General features: G+C 36.4%; 4 protein-coding genes across 4 annotated transcripts; all 4 read right to left on the bottom strand.

Annotated features, from left to right (window-relative positions):
- Positions 1–2,824, bottom strand: LOC100261177 (probable receptor-like protein kinase At5g24010). The gene has a single exon (XM_002278778.5). It carries the CDS (start codon positions 2,715–2,717, stop codon positions 225–227), a length of 2,493 nt encoding a protein of 830 aa, XP_002278814.2. The 5' UTR covers positions 2,718–2,824; the 3' UTR covers positions 1–224.
- Positions 2,825–3,489: 665 nt separating this feature from the next.
- On the bottom strand, positions 3,490–5,743 carry LOC100259358 (cytochrome P450 81Q32). Its single transcript, XM_002283466.5, has 2 exons — positions 4,569–5,743; positions 3,490–4,316 (listed from the first exon to the last, which is right to left on the bottom strand). Exons 1-2 carry the CDS (start codon positions 5,466–5,468, stop codon positions 3,690–3,692), a joined length of 1,527 nt encoding a protein of 508 aa, XP_002283502.1. The 5' UTR covers positions 5,469–5,743; the 3' UTR covers positions 3,490–3,689.
- A 229-nt stretch (positions 5,744–5,972) lies between these two features.
- Positions 5,973–7,823, bottom strand: LOC100250944 (cytochrome P450 81Q32). Its single transcript, XM_002278805.5, has 2 exons — positions 6,922–7,823; positions 5,973–6,839 (listed from the first exon to the last, which is right to left on the bottom strand). Exons 1-2 carry the CDS (start codon positions 7,813–7,815, stop codon positions 6,207–6,209), a joined length of 1,527 nt encoding a protein of 508 aa, XP_002278841.3. The 5' UTR covers positions 7,816–7,823; the 3' UTR covers positions 5,973–6,206.
- A 1,832-nt stretch (positions 7,824–9,655) lies between these two features.
- Positions 9,656–11,869, bottom strand: LOC100247722 (cytochrome P450 81Q32). The gene is made up of 2 exons (XM_002265819.5): positions 10,976–11,869; positions 9,656–10,326 (listed from the first exon to the last, which is right to left on the bottom strand). Exons 1-2 carry the CDS (start codon positions 11,867–11,869, stop codon positions 9,721–9,723), a joined length of 1,500 nt encoding a protein of 499 aa, XP_002265855.1. The 3' UTR covers positions 9,656–9,720.
- Between the last annotated feature and the right edge of the window lie 7,829 nt (positions 11,870–19,698).

The following is a 19,698-nucleotide window of genomic DNA, read 5'->3' as shown; positions in this document are numbered from 1 at the left end:
TAAAGAAAATTAATAGTTCATGAATAGAGAGATCGTTTTACAGATGCTAGAATGATTCTGCAGATGGGCATTATACAACTGTTCCTCAGTCTTTTTGCTGAAGCAAACACATTAAAGTTAACAAAAGAAAATCGATCAACAAGGTAAAGTTCACAGTAGATAGAAGCTGAAGAAAGTAAAGCCACACAACTAAACCTCAAACCATCATACCAGTTGAGATGTGATTATCTGGCACCACTGATCCCCAGTTGGGAGAACACTTCACTAGCAGTTGCTTCTGAACCATCATCACCTTCTATGGGGACTTCATCTTCCTCAATTAGAAGAAAGCTAGGAGAAGGCACGTACGGAACACCAGACAGTGGCAAGTAGTCGAAAGAGTCATCGGTGATACTGTCGGCATATCCTTCTCTCGGAATCCTAGCTTGTTGCAGATCAAGTGCATATCGCAAGTCCCATACCACCTCACGCATGGTAGGCCTATCAGCACCAGAGTCCCTCAAACACTTCTCTGCCGTTTCTCCGAACTTACGCAATGAATTAGGATTGATTTTACCCACGAGAAAAGGATCCACAATTTTTTCAAGCTCCCCTTTCTTTTGCCATGAAATCGCCCATTCAGCTAAATTCATTTCCTCCCTGGGAACTGACCTTTTAATAGCTGGCCTAGAGCAGAGCACTTCCAGGAGAACTACTCCAAAGGAGTATACATCCGATTTATCTGTTAACTGCATGCATCTGAAATATTCGGGATCAAGGTAACCAAAGCTGCCTTTGACGTCAGTACTGAAGTGGGTTTGATCTGCATCGCCTGATTTTGAAAGACCGAAATCCGCAACTTTAGCCACATAATTCTCATCAAGCAAGATATTCGTTGACTTCACATCGCGGTGAATGATTCCGGCGCCACGGTGAAGGTAATCAAGACCCATAGCTGAAGCAATGCAAATATCAAGCCTTTGCTCCCAAGACAGTTCTGATCGGGGAGATGACGTCGAGCAGTCCTCATTGGAATCGTATAGGAGGTCTTGTAAAGTCCCATTTTCCATGAATTCGTAAACCAGTATCATCTCACGCCTCTCATCACAATATCCAATCAAGGACACGAGGTGGCGGTGGCGAATTTTGGTTAAGACAATGATTTCAGTTTGGAATTCGTACAAGCCCTGGCCTTGCCCTGGTTGACTTCGTTTGACAGCCACTTTCTTCCCATCCCGAAGAGTTCCTCTATAAACTTTCCCGAACCCACCCTCACCGAGCATCAATTTTTTGTCAAAGCGATGAGTTGCATGACGGATTTCAGAAAGGGGTATTTTTAACCCCAGGTTTAAACTGGAAACAACGGAGTTATCGGAAGTTCTATCAGTTATCCAACTGAAGTATCTTCCTCCAAACTCTCCACTTTCATCAGAGTTTGCTTTCCTGCATTTCAAGATTACCCCCAGCAGGATAAGGAGACAAGCCAGTACGCCAACAACAGGACCTACTATAACGAATAAAAGGTTTTTCTTCGGCTTGCTTGGCGCAGGCAATGGGCCAGATTCCCTGGTTATAAGCTCCATAATCTCGAGCCCATTCAGATAGGCAGTCTTGTTTGGTGACTCAGATCGAGGGCCTATACTGATATTCATAAGACTTGAATCATCGGAATCAACCACATAATCCTTGTAAAATGGAGTTCCGATCTGGGTGGTGGGGCCATATGAATATATAAGTTCAATGAACCGACTATAAATGGAGAAATTGAACACAATACCATCTGCATCTTGGCTAATTATGTCACAGAAATGCACCCTCACGAAGTAGGTAGAATTCTTATTCACCCTGAAACCCCAGGTTACATTGAATGATGAGCTGCTATAACTTCTATTAAGTTCTTTGGCAGTCTTGTAGACATCAACCGGGGCGGAATAGTTAGTAGCTTCCGAAGGATCGTAGTTGAGCGTATTATTGGAGGCCTCACTATTTTTGGCAGAACCTGGGAGAAGTAGATAATCATCGTCGGGTGTCCAACTTCTCCACAGTGTATCATTATTTGGTGGGATTGTCGGGCCTCCAACGTTTATCCTATGGATTATATGTAAAGCCCGAGATTCAAAACCACTGTAGTTACCTTCACTTCCGGCAGGAGTAATGTAACGCGATCCATTTGAAACGAACTTTTCAGGGGCAAGAAACGCTTCTACCGCGTTTACAAATGCAAAAGATGATTTTTGAGGAGTGAAGAGGATGGTGAAGTTTCCCACATCAATGGGAATTGCAAATTCCTTAATTACAGGAGAGTTGCTTCTGTTCTGGACTCTGAAATTGGACAGCAATGAATACCCAGTGACCGAAACATTGAAGAGAGCATCAGTAAGATTTGTTGGCGTCAAGAAAGGGTAGAAATGAAAGCGTACCACGTAGGTGCCATTTTCAGTGATTCGAAACTCATACCAAGATTCATTTCTGAAAATTCTAGCTGTTTGGTAGAGAGGAGATGTACCGTTTTCTGGGTTGCCATCCTTCAAATCATCGCTTGGTCTTACGGAGAAATAGGATGAGCCGGGATTCACATCTCCAACAAAGTTCCGGCGGTTGACTGTGGCGTTAGAGCTTGACCCACAGTTGATGAAGTATTGAGTTGGAAGAGTGTATCCTGAAGCAAGGAGCAGATTAGATGAGGAGTGGACGAGGAGGAGAGTGAAAAGAAGGTGTTGGTGGCCAAGCTTCTCCATGGAAACCAATTGAGAATCTTAGCTGTTCTCAGCAAGAGCAAAGTTTATCAGAACACGAGGATGAAAGTAAAGTGAAGGCAATCATGCAGATGAAAATTAATCAAATTATTAAGAAGATTAAAGAAAGACTTTTGACTTGGTGTTGAATTTTATACGTATACATACATATGGTTTCTGTTGGAATGAGAATACAGCCATTTGATATTGCCAGGGCAGTATTTTGGCATCTAGAAAGAATCATCCTGTGAAGCTTTTTAGGTATAGTTTCTGCTTTCTGATAAGCCAGTGAAAAAGGTTGCCCTTTAAAAAAGTGTGAGCTGGAATATGGAAAAAGAATAGACGAATAATTGGGGGTGATGCAGGGGTTTCAAGCCTGAATTCATGCCCAGATACTGAATGGGATTTAAATCTTTTTAAGCTCAATAACTTCATTTCATCTTCATAATTAAACCAAATGGCTCAGTTAATTCTTATCAATCAGAAATCCACAATAGGTGAAAGACGTGCAAAAGCAAATGATTGAATTTTGACACTTCTTTTTCCTGGAAAGACGATGACTTGAGTTAAGATCCAACACCTAAAACTGCTATATAAGTAAAACTTTTCTAGCAACAGTCGATTTCAGCAGATGAGTACGATTCCCCACTGCTGACTGGAAGTAAGGAACAGCCTGCATTGCAGTATCTGAAGAATCTCAATAGCTCTGCTGCTCCTTCACCACAAGAAGGCCCATATAGCAAATGACAGTACTCTGTTTTGTGGGTTTGCAAACTTTGGAGAATCCCACACCTGGAATATATTAAAATTACTCCAATATATGAAGTACATGGTATCGATTTTGAACGTTCCATTACAGATCAAGGCAGGCATCGCTGCCACAGCAACATCAAGAGAACCAGAAACACTTACACAATATACCTATGTCCACTAACTGTAACGCCAATTATGTTTACAATAGGCATCAAAAGTTGCTCAGACACTGTTCAGAATTTTGGATGAAACATTGTTCATGACTTGTCTTGTTTTACACATGGCCTCTAGAGGCTCCACCTTGGGCATGGTGAGCCCTTGTCCCTCGGCCATGTCAATTTCCTTCTCGTCTACTCTCTTCCAATCGAAACACTGAATCAGTGAGCCTAGAGTCAAACCCATCACGCGATTGGCTAGGCCAATCCCGGGGCATGCCCTCCTTCCCACTCCAAAAGGCAGCAGCTTGTATGTCTCACTTTCCCCTGTTTCAAACCTCTCAGGCTTAAAACTTGTTGGGTCATTCCACAGCTTAGGGTCTCTGTGAAGGGCCCATGCATTAACTAATAACATAGTGCCTCCTGGTACATCAAATCCTCTGAGTTTGCAATCTTCTGTTGAGAAATGTGGTACTAGAAGTGGGGTTGACGGGAACAGGCGTAGGGACTCAGAAATGATACTTTGAAGGTACTGCAATTTGGGAAGATCGGTTTCGTCAATCAAGCAATCATGCCCAATGTGAGTGTCCAACTCATCTCTCGCTTTCTTCAACACCTCTGGATGGTTGAGCAGAAGAGACATTGCCCATTCTATTGTCACTGCTGTTGTGTCAGCTCCCCCTACTTGCATTGCCTGCATAAATTCAACATTGATTAGATCCTGTCAATAGCTTGAACCTCTCAAGAAGATGGTACTCATGAGAATCAGGGGCTTAAAATGTTTTGAAATTACATTGGTTCTTACCCAATTTGAAATTAGCAACAATTAGGTTGAGTCACTCATTCTCTATCGTATCTTATCATATGCCCTAAAACATATATTTGGGAGTTCAACAGGGAAGAACAACTTGTGCCCAGACTAGAGAATGGGAGAAATTTCACTTACCACTATAAGCCCCTTGATAATTTCATCAGTGTAATATTCTGGCTCTGATTCTTGTAAGGAAAGCAGATGATCAATCATAGTATTTCTATTCTCCAAATCGCTCCTCTTATTACTCCGACACTCATCGAGCAGACCTTGCAAGAACACATCCATCTTTTTCCCAAGCCTCAGAGCCCTCTTATTATAACCCTGATAATCAATCCACTGTAAGATTGGGAGGAAGTCTCCAGGGTTTGATGTCCCAGAAAATTCAAGTATCTCTTTGCTGATCTCCCTGAACTCCCTTGCCTCCTCAACATCCTTCATGTTGTCACCATAAAACCGCTTCCCCGCCACCATTCTCATTGTAATATTAAGCAGTAGCTCTGAAAACATGGACTTCAACTCTACCTTAGCAAAATTTTCAACTGAATTTCTAGATAGCCTGAGCAGTAATTGCTTGATTTCATCTCTTCTAATGCCCAAAAACAAGTTGAGGCGATTCGAAGCGAAAATTTCAACAGCGCTAAGGCGGCGGAGGTTGCGCCAGTGGTCACCATATGGTGCCAGTGATACAACAGTATAGTCATACCCAATATACTTGCCCATCACAAACTTGGGGCGGTTCGCAAAGATGACATCGTTCTTGGTGAAGCATTCTTCTACAGCTGACGGCGAGGACACCACAATCACGGGCCTTGATCCAAATCTGAGAGAGACGATGGGACCATGTCGCTCTGAAAGACGATGTAAAGTCCGATGGAGCGGCCCTTTGAGGAGATGGAGATGACCGAAAATAGGAAAACCAGGGGGGCTTGGTGGAAGATTTAGGCGTTTTCCTTTATTTCTCTGTAACAAAAATTTGACAGCAAGCGCAAAGAACAGAAAAGACAGGGATGAGTATAGCCATCTAGCTTCCATGCTTTGATTGGATTGGAATGGGCTTCTTGATCTGTTTATGAGATCAGAATACCTTGCAGACCATGTTGTATACTGGTGTTGCAGCTCACCTTGCTAATTTCAATGTCCTTTTCTCCTCAAAGATGGCTTGGACTAGATCCAATCCCTCAAATCAGGGTGTTCACGACAAAACTTGTATTATTTTAAATTTGAAGGTTGCTGATGGAAGAAGTGTCTGGATGCAGAATGCCTTGCTGATTGGAAGGACTTTAATGCGTGGTGACTTGGAACTTGTCTTCCTTTGTGTGGGGACCTTTGGGACACGTTTTTATTTTTGAAAATTCACATGAGGTAATGGTTTCAATTGCCAACCATTTAATTAATTATACACATATTTTTATTTTCTATTATTCCATATTTAACTTAATTTTAATATGAGATAAATGATAAAAGATTAAAGGGATATTTGGGGAAAGCATTCATCAAAAAATGATTTTTTAAATTATTTTTAAGTGATCAATGGTCACTAATTCTTCTTCTTCTTTTTTTTTTTCTCTTGTTTTAACTCTCAAGAGCTACAACCAATTATATATAGTATAAGAGATTTGTCTTCAGGATGAACTTTACTCTAACATTGAATAGCAATAAAGAAGGGACACATACTTGTTATGACTATGAGCACAATAATAATAAACTACATCCTGTATGTCGATTGCATCTATCCACACAAATACAAATCTTAATGCTAACAGGCAATATTTAATTAACCATTGTCTCTTCATCCTGAAGGACATTTTTAAGGATTTCATATGCACTACACATGGCTTCCAATGGCTCCATTTTGGGCATGGTAAGTCCTTTTCCTTCCATCATATCAACTTTTTTCTCACTGATCCTCTCCCATTCATAGCATTGAATCAGTGACCCTAAAGTCAAGCCAACCACCTTATTGGCCAAACCAGACCCAGGACAAGCCCTCCTTCCGGTTCCAAATGGTAATAGCTTATACGTTTCACCTCTTTCTCCACCTTCAAACCTCTCCGGCTTGAAGCTAGTGGGATCATCCCACAATTTAGGGTCTCTGTGAAGGGTCCATGAATTGACCAATAACATCGCGTCTCTAGGTATATCGAATCCCCCTAATTGGCAATTTGCAGATGACATGTGAGGCAGCCAAAGTGGAGCAGGTGGGCAGAGTCTAAAGGTTTCAGAAATGATATTTTGAAGGTAGTGTAGTTTGGGAAGATCAGCCTCTTCTAGCAACCGTTCTTGTCCAACACAAGTGTCTAGTTCTACTTTAGCCTTTTTCAGCACATCGGGATGGTTAAGCAAAAGGGACATCGCCCATTCCATTGTTACTGCCGCAGTGTCAGTTCCGGCAAAAACCAAGTTCTGCATACAAGAATTCAGAGATTAATAAAAAATCTAAAATTAATAGAGTTTTAAAAAGTAAATAAAGAAGTGTTTCACTGACCATTGTAACCCCTTTAATGATTTGATCCGTGTAGTACTCTGGCTCCGATTTTTGCAGGGAAAGCAAATGATCGATCATAGTATTATTACCCATTAAACCCTTCTTACTATTACTTCTATGCTCATCAATCAAACCTTGCAAGATGACATCTAACTCTCTACTGTTCTTGGCCATCTTCTTCTCATACCCTCCGTAGTCCATCCATCTTAATATGGGCAAAAAATCTCCTGGATTTGATGCCGCACTCAATAGAAAACTCTTTCTTATGATCTCCCGGAAATGCTTAGCCTCCTCAAAATCCGACCCTTCGCCGTAGTACCGTTTTCCTGCAACCATCCTCGTTATGATATTAAACGTTAGCTCTGAAAACAAGGATTTCAACTCTACCTTTGCAAAATTATCCCTTGAGTCCCGACCCAGTCTGCGGAGTAGATGCTTGATTTCATCCTTACGGATGCCTAGAAACATGTTAAGTCGATTCGAGGAGAAGATTTCTAGCGCGCAGAGGCGGCGGAGGTTGCGCCAGTGTTCGCCGTATGGTGATGAAACTATGCTGGTGTACTTGTACCCCAGGTACTCGCTGACCATTAAGCGGGGGCGGTTCGCGAAGATCACATCGTTCTTGGTGAAGCATTCTTCAACAGCGGAAGAAGAGGAAATTACAACAACGAGTTGGGATCCGAAGCGGAGGGAGAAGATAGGACCGTAGGTTTCAGAAAGATGGTGTAGAGCTCGATGGAAAGGCCCTTTCAGGAGGTGGAGATGGCCTAGAATAGGAACGGCAGGTGGACTTGGTGGGAGGTTTCCATGGCCTCTTTTGCTTTGAAGCAAGAGCTTGAAAGCAAACAAGAGAAAGACAACAGATAGAGATGTGTACAGCCAGGCGTCTTCCATGGTTTTGTGGATATGAAAATCCAAGGTAGATGTGGTAAATATAAGGGCCACCATCAAACCTTGGTAGGTTCGCAGCCCCAACCTTTACCCCGACCTGAATTTTAGGACAAAATTAAAGGATCATTTTTAATATTTAATATTTGAGTTGAGTTTAGGTTAAACTTGTTAATGAAAATTGAAACTCAATTAAGATTAGATTAGAGAAAAGGTTTTGACAATTTCAGTTTGATAGAAACAATTTGATAGTTTTAAAATATTCATAATTCATATTATTTTATATAATAATATTTATTTGTTATTTTCTCCCTTTTTTTTTTTTAATGTATTTTCATATTAAATTATAATTTTTCTTTAAAGATATATAAATTCATTTTTTTTTATTACTATCTTCAAATTTTGTCTCATTTACTATTTAAGTTTTTGTATAAATATGCAATGTTTAAAAAATATTATACATACAATTTTGAATCATACAACTTAAATCTAATGTAACTAACTTAGTTGAATATGAGCTTAAAAACATAATATTAGTTAGAATTAAGTTGAGTACTTTGGATTCGAAATCATGTCGGGATGGGATTGAGTTAATTACTTCTTTAACTCACAAGATCTTATTGTCCAAGCCAGATCTTAACCACTTGCAACATTTTGCACTATATTATATTTTTATTTTGATACATTTCTTTAACAAAACCAATTAAAGTATAATTTTGAAATGATAGAATGATGAAATTAATTATAATTATGTTAAGTTAAATATAAGTTAATAGATCATGTCAAGTTAAATACAAGTCTAATAAATTTGGTTTAGAAGGTATAGATTTGATTTTCTCACAATTTTTAATTTGATTTTGATTATTATTAATTAATCTAAGCTATATATATAGAGTATGTATATTATAACCCGTCATGACTATGAGTAAACATCCGTGTATTGTTTTGATCCACATCTTATAATTCATGTTGGTCAAAACTTTATCACTAGATGTGGTGGTTAATTATCATATGAAAGTGAAGGTATATATATATTTTTGTTTTTGGAAATAAGAAGATAGACATGAATGTTCATATATTTAATTTTTTTTTTGGGATTAAAAAGATATGCATTACCAACCAAAAAAATTAAAAATAGAACAAAATAGTACGTTCCTATCATTTCACACCATAATCAAATATGATCATATATTGATCGATAACAAATTCTTAAACAATTCTTGTGTCACCATCATAGACCAAATACAATGATCCAAATTCGATCAAATCTTAAATATATATCATAATTTGGATGAAAGATTCAATTGTTGGAATCATTATACATATATGAATTTTTTTATTTTAGAAGTCAATTTTACACATCAGAAATTGAGATGGATTCCATTTTGAAGGATTAGAGTCTTTTGGCCTTGCAAGGAAACTTAATAAATTAAGAAAAATAAATTTAATTATACCATGAAATTCAAAGTCATGATCATCTTCCAATGACCAAGAATTTAATATTATGTTAAAATAAACAATTTGATCCTCAAAACCTAACTTATCAAGTAGCTAAGGGTTAATATCAAGCTATCTAATTTAAGTTACACCCCTGACAATATAGTAAATTACAGTTCAACTAATTTCAATGTCAATTTTTCCTTTAAAAAGCCAAAAAGGAAAAGTGGCTTCATTTGAATAATCTAAGCTAATTAACCACTTTTGCCACTCCCAAAAAAGATGGAAATAGAATAATGCAAAATGGATACTAATCATCAATGACACCATTGACAATGTTGATAGAATAGGCCAAGTACCCAACTAACCACTACAAATTTTTATTATTTATATAAGATATTCATGTATCTTATTACATCATCAACACAAATACATGAATTATGATGCCCTCAAACGTTAATATCTTGTATAGTTTCAAACAACCATCTTGATGATATCACGAGCTTTGCACATGGCCTCCAATGGTACAGCCTTAGGCATGGTGAGTCCTAGCCCTTCCGCCATATCAACTTCTTTCTTACTAACCCTTTTCCACTCATAACATTGAATTAATAACCCTAAAGTCAAACCCATCACCTTGTTGGCTAGACCACTCCCAGGACATGCCCTCATTCCAAGCCCAAATGGAAATAATTTGTAATTATTATTTTCTTCGCTATTAAATCTCTCTGGCTTAAAACTTGTAGGGTTATCCCATGCCTTAGGGTCCCTGTGAATAGCCCATGCATTAATCAACAACATGGTGCCTTTTGGTATATCAAATCCTCCCACTTGACAATGACTTGATGTCATATGGGGTAGCAAGAGTGGAGCTGCAGGGTACAATCTATGGGTCTTAGAGATGACATTTTGAAGGTACCCCAATTTGGAGAGATCTGATTCTTCCATCAATCTTCCTTGTCCAACGTGAATGTCTATCTCTTCTCTAGCTTTGTTTAACGCATCTGGATGATTGAGTAGGAGAGCCATCGCCCATTCTATTGTTACCGCTGTACTCTCACTTCCACCTAGGATTAGAACCTACATGTGAAAACATGTAGATTTTAGAAAAATTAAGACTTGTTTATTAACCTTTATGTAAAAAAAGAAAAGCATGTTAGACAATAAGAAAATAAAAATAATTTTTTATTATGAAAAATATTAATGTTTCAAAAAATAATTAGACAAATATGAAGAATGCTTAAAAATAAAATATCATATATAAAAATTATTTTACAATGTATCTAAAAATATAAAAAATAAATTAAGAATATTTTAGGTTATTGGATAAACTATTGTTCTATAAAACATTAGAAAATAAATTTTTAAAAATTACTTTAAAAAGTATTTTCCATATAGACTCTAGATCTAGGGATGTCAATAATGTTGAGTCAACTCATCCTAATCTTTCATTTTGATTCGAAACTTGAAATGATCCTCAAATAAATAATAAATTTAATGGTTAATTCTTATCCCCATCTCCCTTAACCCATTCACAATTTTTAGGGTTTTTAATTCTATTATTATAAATTTTTGAATTTTACTAGAAGTAAAACTTACCAATATTTTTATTTTATTTACTTTTGAAAAAGGGAAAATGAGGGAAACAAAGATAGAACAAAATATATTTAAACAAGCATATGACAGTTGTGTGGAAAATGTTAAATACTGAGCCACAAGATTCACTTACCAGTATAAGTCCTTTGATAATTTCATCAGTGTAGTACTCTGGTTCTGATTTTTGCAATGAAAGCAGATGGTCGATGGTGGTGCTTTTATCCTCTAAACCCCTGTTCTTGCTATTTCTACGCTCATCAATTAAACATTGCAGCATCGCCTCTGTCTGTCTACCGAGCTTCATCAGCTTCTTCTTGTAACCCCCATAGTCAACCCACTCCAATATGGGCAAGTAGTCCATCGGGTTTGAAGTCCCACCCAACTCAAAAATCTCCCCTATGATCTCCTGAAACTGCTTAACCTCCTCCATACCCACTTCTTCGCCATGGTATCGCTTCCCTGCAATCGTCCTCGTTATAGTATTAAACGTCAGCTTTGAAAACAATGATTTCAACTCTACCTTTGCAAACTTATCCCTGGAATCCTGAGACAGTCGGCGCAACAGAAGCTTGACTTCATCACTGCGGATGCCTAGAAACATGTTAAGGCGATTGGAGGAGAGGATTTGGATTGAGCAGAGGCGGCGGAGGTTGCGCCAGTCTTCGCCATATGGTAAGGCGTCCACAGTGGTGTGGTTGTAGCCCAGGTGCTTACCGCTCAAGAAGTGAGGACGGTTAGCGAGGACGATGTCGTTCTTGGTGAAGCATTCTTCGACGGCGCAGGGAGAGGAGACGACAACAACTGGGCGAGACCCGAGGCGGAGGGAGAATATGGGACCATACTTTTCAGAAAGAGTCCGTAGAGCTCGATGGAAAGGTAATTTCACCAGGTGGAGATGACCTAGTACAGGAAAAGCAGGCGGGCTTGGTGGGAGGTTTCCATGGTTTCTTCTTCTGTGAAGCAAGACTTTGAAAGCAAACAATAGAAAGACGACAGTAAGAGATGTGTATAGCCAGATATCTTCCATGGTTTTGGTGAAGAAAATCTTTGAGGACGACTGGGTAAATATAGATTAGAGCCTGTCCGTTCATTTGCCAAGCAAAATTTTTTAGAGCCGACAACCATGGGTCCTCCAATGAGGCTTTGACCGCCTTGCTGATTAGCAGGCCATGGCAATTTTTAAATGCATGCTCCTGTGTTTATGCTGCCAGTATTCATGCGTAATGATTGAGGCTTCTATGATTTTCTATTTTTATGAAAATTAAAAGAAATTATTAAAAGTTTTCTATTTCATGAGACTTCACTTACAAAGAGGTCATCAATTATTTTATGTCCCAAAAAGAACTTTTTCTTTTACATTTTTCCGGGAAAAAGGGGGTTTACTGTTTTTTTATTGAAGGGCTATTGCTTGGATGATTAGAATATGGCAAACGTGGAAGTGCCTCACCAGCTTCTCTAAAAAACTTCTCCAACAAGGTAAAGCATACAAATATTTCATGGGGTCTACTTACTAATTTATAATTAAAACAAAGTTTGGCTTTTAACAAATCATTGACCCCGTCAAAATGATAAACGCACACCCACAAAGAATGTAAACAATGAAAAAAAAAAAAAAATTTTATATCTACATTGATCGAAATGTACATTTTGTTAAGGTGGAGGTAGGTGGTGAATAAACTTGGATGTTTCATAGAGTATTTCTCCAAGAAAAGTTTCACATCCTTGTATCGGTTACGTGGTTGCCAGGTTATCAATTCATCATCCTTGTATTTGTCGGGTTGCCAGGTTATCTACTCATCATCCTTGTATTTGTCGAAAGGAAGATTGAGTGCATCTAATGAAAATATTTACCTCCACTTTTTTGGTACACGATGAACTAGGTACAAACCATGTAACTAAAAACTAGGATTACAATCAACTCTTATAGACGATGAACTTGAAATCTTGACTGTTTTGAGTCATCATGGATGGCCACCTCCATTCGAATACGTAGGTGACGTTTACTCCACTGCTTCCCTTGAAATGATTTTACATGGATTTGTCACATAGGATCATACACATGGTAGTCCAAGTGGAGTTTCTAAATTCAAAGCCGTCAATGTGTTCTCAGAACACGTATGCAATTACTAGGCAACATTTATTGTAAGATCCAATAACCGTTTTTCCACACCTTTCCATCACTCCTTAGTCTTCTCTCGTCGTTGAGTTTAAATTATTTTATAAGGACTTTTTATTAAATAATTATATAAATATTAAGAATTGTTAAAAATAAAATACTATATATAAAAGTTATTTTTAAAATATATCAAACATAGAAAATAAAGTAAATTTTTTTCATATTGTCAAACAAATAATTATTTTAGAAAACATTAAAAAATTATTTTCAAAAATTATTTTTTAGTTTTTTTCTAAAATAGTAATCAAATAGGAGTTTATGTTTGAAAACCGTTTTTAAATACAATACTCCTCCTCTAAACAAAATAATAGAAAAACACATTTGACAATTATAAAATCAAAAGTGATTCTTTGTTTTAAAAAATAAAAAATATAATGTTTTTGAATAACATCTTTCCCTCGTTTTAAGTTGTTTATACTTATTTTTCAAATCATATTTTAAGAAACAATTATATTGAGAATGACTAAAAATAGAACATAACTACTAAAAGTTATTTTAAAAATATAGAAAATAGATTAAAAATATTTTAAATTTTCAAATACACTTTTATTATCAAATAACAGTTTTAAAAAATAAATTTCAATAATTATTTTTGATTCCCAGACATAGTCTTCTATTTCATGAAACTTCACTTATAAAGAGATCATTTTTTTATGCATCCGGAGGATTTTTTTTTACATTTTTTCCCGAAAAAAAGGATGTTGACTGACTTATTGCTCGGATTGTTAGAATATTACAAAGGTGTAAGTGTCTCAGCAGCTTCTCTAAAAAACTTCTCCAACAAGCTGGTAAAGTTTAAAAACATTTCATGGATATGTCAACAATGACAATATATTTTTAAATTTGATATCTACATTAATCCAAATGTGCATTTTGTTAAGGTGGAGGTGGGTGGTGAATAAACATGGATGTTTCATAGAGTATCTCCATGAAAAGTATTGTCTTCGAACCCTCGAGTAAAAAGGAATTGTTGGGTTGGTGGGAAAGGCAACAGGTCTCGGAAATTATAATTGCAATCATCTCATCAATCAACAGATCAAGGCAGGCATCGCTGCCACAGCAACATCAAGAGGACCAGAAAAAACTTACACAATATACCTATGTCCACTAACTGTAACACCAATTATCTTTGCACAATAGGCATCAAAAGTTGCTCAGACACGGTAGTTTTTTTAAAAACAATGATGAAGAAAAGCATAAGTAAAACAAACTAGAGCAACAGCAATTCATTAATCATCAGAAATTATAATAAAAATTTAATCAACAACTACCCGCTATAAACGTGGACAAAGGATTAAGCCATGAACAAAACATGTAAAGCAGAAAAGCAACCAACACCTAAAATCTAGCAACAACTTTGAAACATACAAAACAACAAAAAAAAAAATTATGACACCACATCATCAGTCCTAACCACGTCTTCAACACTCCTCATTGCTTAAAGAACCACACACACCAAGTTTTGTCCTTAGAAATTCAAATTTGCTAACTTGCAGTTTTGTCCTTAGAAATTCAAATTTGCTAACTTGCAGTGGCTTTGTGAAAACATTCGTGACCTAATCTTTTGTTTTGCAATAGAGAAGAATCACATCTCCATCTTTTTGCACTTCTCTTAAGAAGAATAACTTAGGTGGTGTTTGTTTTTTTTTACTTAATTCTAAATAGAACCTTAATGCTTAATAGTGTTAAATATTAGCTTGTTTGTTTTTGTAGTATTTTATTTCTATTAAGTATTAAAAAGTACAAAAAAAAAAACTAATATGTTATTTTTTCTATTTAGAAAAAGCTATATTTTTTGACTTTTTATATTTAGTAAAAAGTTTATAATAAGTCATGAAAAAGTAAAAAAACAAACAACCTAAATTCTGAAAACAAATTGCTTTCAGCAAAAAGCCAAAAAGACAAACACCACCTTAATATTAAAATGCTTAGTTTTTTCCCATGAAACACAGGATTATGAGAGATAGCAATGGCATCTTGGTTGTCAATAAGTATCTTTGGGTTTTCCTTTTGCTCCATGTTAAGATCATTTAAGATCTTCCTTAACCAAATAGCTTGATTTACCGCAATTGTGACAACAATAAACTCTGCTTCAGCTATAGATTAGGCTATAATTTCTTGTTTTTTGGAGCACCAAGAGAAAAATCCAGAACTAAAAGTGAAACAATAGTTTGAAGTACTTCTCATATCATCAATGGAGCCTCCCCAATCACTATCTAAAAAACCAACCAGCTCGAACTCTTTGCTTCTTGTAAATTTGATGCCAAAATCACAGGTGCCTTTAACATATCTAATCACCCTTTTTGCTGCCTTGAGATGCATTTCACTTGCACAATGTATAAATCTAGACAAAATGCTTACAACATTCAAGATGTCAGGCCTTGTTGTTGTGAGATACATCAAACAACCAATCATGCTTATGAAATATGCCTAATCAATTCTGTCAGTTCCATCATCTTTACTGAGCTTCTCATTTTGATTTATAGGAGTTCTTATCTCCTTGAATTCATCTAATTTGAACTTCTTGAGTATCTCTTTGGCGTATTTCTTCTGAAAAATAAAAACTTCATGTTCACTGTAGACCCTCAATTTTGTCCCTTTAGCACATGTCTTTAAAATTCGTTTTCAGTGCTTCAAAATAGTTCCTTGGTGGCCCATTACTACTCGTACAACTTACCTTTTTCTGAGTCACCTCGGAGACTTTGGTTAAGGGATTATCTGACCCTTTATTGTGATCCTTGGCAGTCTTGATTTAGACTTAGGCTTTTCTTTCCTTTTTAGGATAGTTCTTAAGCATGTTTAGGTCACTTAGACAATATCCCGATCACTTTAGGACACTTAGCTCATTAGGCACCCATGTAGGCCCGTTTAAACACTTCATCGGGCTTAATTTTTATATACATATATATATATAACTTTTATTAGTATTATTATTATTATTGCATGCATTCGATAATTATATTTACTTTGTTTATTCATTTTCATTTTTTACCTTTTATTTGTTCATCATTATCATTGTCATTATTATTATTATTACTATTTTTATTTTTTTATTTATTTTATTTATTCACTCATGTAATAGGAAATTGCTCGAATTGTTTAGACTCCAAAATGTGCAAATAACCCTTGATTGGATGGTGGAATTATATAACCTGGTTTCTCTTTCTTGGCTTTTAAAATCGTATTTCGTTTTATTATCAATCTCATAATTTTTATCAGTTTCTTCTCTTTTCTTTTACCCTTTTTAAATTTTATTTTATGATGTTTTGCATGAGGAGCACCGGAATTTCTCAAGAAGGATCCTAGGCACCAAGGTCTCAGAGACTGCTAGGAAGAAATCTCTATGCATAGTCGCACATGGGAGGGACGACACAAAGAATGCCACTCAAGAAGAATGACACATGTGAAGTGCCACTGAAGAATGATCCACACACACGACTGTAACGCTCCAAGGGTTGCATGATTGTTTGAAAGGCATTGACACGTGGAGAGGCATGTGGGCTCTATTGGGAAGACAACACGCAGCCTGGTGATATGGGTCTGGGGCAGCACGCGGGCTCCATTAAGCAAAAGAACAAACAACCGCCACCCTTAGACATCTTTACACGCTGCCGTTCCAAGGATGCCAACACGCTGCAAGGTGGAACACGCTCTCACAGAACGACTTCAAGATTCCGTTACAAAAAGCAGGGCCAGCTGGAACCTTTTGGGGCTGCACTTTCCTCTGCGTCAAAAGCTGGGACCCATATCAAGCATAGAGGTAACCGGTTCTACTTGAGTTCGTCAGGGTCTTCATTTCGATCACGAAATTCCCCGAGCCCGGAAGACCTTCCCAGATCCGTTGTGGCTGAGATTCTCGGCGACGTAGCGAGTTTTGTTTCTGGTGAAGTGAGTCATAGCGAGAACTGCAACAATGGTGGCTGGTGATAAGCAAACAAGGCAGTGTTTATGGAGTTCACTCCCCGCCAACCGTATCGCCACGAGGACGTCATCACCAGCACCATCACCAGTCGTTCCGACGGGAGGTCCCACTCAAAGCCAAATAAGTGTGATCTTTAGCATAAAATCCAGCATGTTGAATCCGCCTTCAAACTGTTTTCTCTTCGAGGATAACTCCGCCGACATGATCTCTGCTACTGCAGTTTTTTATTCCGACTCGGCCTCGCTTAGAGGCTCGAAAATAATGCTCTCCAAAACCGCCTTGCCCAGACTGAATCAAATGCTGGCAGCCATCACCAGAATGAATGAAGATTCATGCCGAAAAATCCCAACCCGGTGTAGAGGACAGTCGACACGAGACCTGAACCAAATATCGACATGATCGACATGAAAGGATCAACATTGAAGCATAGATGGAATCCGTTTGGTTTGAGAGACCTATGCCAGAGACCGAAAAGCCCACAGCCACGCATTCGCCATTGGAAAGAAGAGAAATCCTGTGCGTGGTGGTGCAAGATAAGGTTCCTGTGATCTTCAGCCTGATCAATACAAAACGGCCATGCGATCACTAGGATTTGGACACTTACCAAAACAACATGTGGCTGCATCCTTGGGAATCTTCAATGTGAACCACATGTATGCACCTTCCTATATCACGTGCATCTTCGGAAAGGAAAGGAAATATGAGAGTGAGGCTGCCATATAAGAAAGGAGGCCATCCACGTGCGTTGGAGAAAAAAGAAGGAAATAGAATATTCCATATAAAGGAAAGAGAGTATTTCATAAAGGAGAGTGCTGTCATATAAATTAAAGAGGGATTCACACGGAGAAAGATTTTTTTTCTGGAGCAAAGAGAGGATTTTTGGGGCTTGAAAAGGAGAAAGGTGAGAAGGTTTTCTTTTTTGAGAGCAAAGGGATTCACACGGAGAAAGATTATTTTTTCTGGAGCAAAGAGAGGATTTTTGGGGCTTGAAAAGGAGAAAGGTGAGAAGGTTTTCTTTTTTGAGAGCAAAGGGATTCACACGGAGAAAGATTATTTTGCTAGGGCAGAGAGATCTAGGCACGGGGAGGAAATTGTTTTTGGGCAGAGATCCACAGACGAGCAAACTTATTTTCAAGAGAAGACACGCCCAGAATCTTTGGGGAGTGGTAAAGGACTTCAAACATTAAGGGGCTGCCACTTTGACCATCAAGAAAGCATTTTTCTTTTCTGAAACAAAACAGGTTAGTTTTTCTTTGCTTTCAACAGAACACTTTTTTCGGTTTAGATTTTGCATATCAGTTTAATTAATTCTTTGTGATAAATTCTTTTAAACTTTAACTCGCTCAATTTTTTTATTTCTCCCGGATTAGATATCTTTTCTTTGTGATAGTAGTTTTTTTTTTTAATCCCATGCTAGTTTATTTTGATCCATATGATAATTTAAATGTGTTTGTGATTTTAATCTAATTCGTTTTGTCTTAATTTATTTATTTTTTAGTTTAATTTTGATTGCTGATTGGGATTTATTAGATTAATTCATTTTTTTTTTCTTTTTAGATAGAGTTTAATTTCAATCTAATTTAGTTACCATTTGTTCTCTTAATTTAAGCGTGTTTGTGATGTTAATTCCTTAGTTTAGTTTCATTGTTGATTTTGACTTATTAGTTTAATTAATTAATTTTCTTAGGTAGGGTTTAGGTTTTGATTTGGTTTATTAATTTATTCTATTCATAATTTTAATTCAATTGTCTGATTAAACCTTTAGAAAGATTGCATATTGTTTTTTTCGATTTCGATTATTTTGATTTGATCCCTATTTAATTTTGATTGATTGCTTTAGATTGAAAGGTTAAAATTTTATTTAATTTATTTTTTTTATTCCTTGCGTTATTTTGAAATGTTTGAATTTTGTTTAATCTAGTTTTGATTTTTTTATTATTAGATTGAAAAGTAAATTTTTGTTTGCTTAGTTTTGATTCATTACTTTGGTTTAAAAGGTGAGAATTTTTTTGTTTTATTTTAATTTTGATTCATTATATTACATTGAAAAATTAGAATCTTTGTGTAGTTTGGATTTGATTCCTTGCTTAGTTCGAAAAGTTAGAATTTTGCTTAGATCGGTGTTAATAGATTTAATTTTAAAAGTCTGTTTTTTTAGGAGTCAGCTTTTTATTTAGTTCAAGTGTTTTATAATTTTTAGTCTATTATTCTAATTGATCCTATGTAATAAAGTTTATGTTTTTAAGTTTATTTTGCTCACGTTCTAAAATTGATGATTCTAGTTTTTGATTAGTTAATATGTTTTAGAATTCTATGTGCTTGTGTTACTATATTCACATTATTATAATTACATGTTTAGGTGTTTGGTTGATTTTAAATTAGTTCTAGATTGTTTATCTCAATTTATGTGTTTGATTGATCCTTATAAATTCCCGATTAATATCTTATTAGTTTTATTTGATCTAAAGTCGTTTGGTTTGTTGCTTTGGTGAATATTTATTAAATTTGATTTTTAGAGGCCATTGGAAAATCATGAAGATTGGCCTCTACCATCACCATTATCATTTTTGTTAATTACTAAAAAATTTTATTTTGAGGTTTCATTTTTTTGTTTTGTTTGGTATTTTATTTCTTATATTCTATTTCTTCCCAAATTAATCCCTTTTATTTTAAAATAAAATACTTTTCTCAAAAAAATCATTTTAAAAATCTATTTCAAAAACTCATTTAGAGTCCTCAGGATCAAAATCTTTATTTA

Source organism: Vitis vinifera, chromosome 7, assembly GCF_030704535.1.
Source record: "Vitis vinifera cultivar Pinot Noir 40024 chromosome 7, ASM3070453v1".
In the NCBI taxonomy this organism is placed as follows: domain Eukaryota; kingdom Viridiplantae; phylum Streptophyta; class Magnoliopsida; order Vitales; family Vitaceae; genus Vitis; species Vitis vinifera.
The sequence above is the reverse complement of the archived record's forward strand: the minus strand, read 5'-3'. Positions and strand labels throughout refer to the sequence as shown.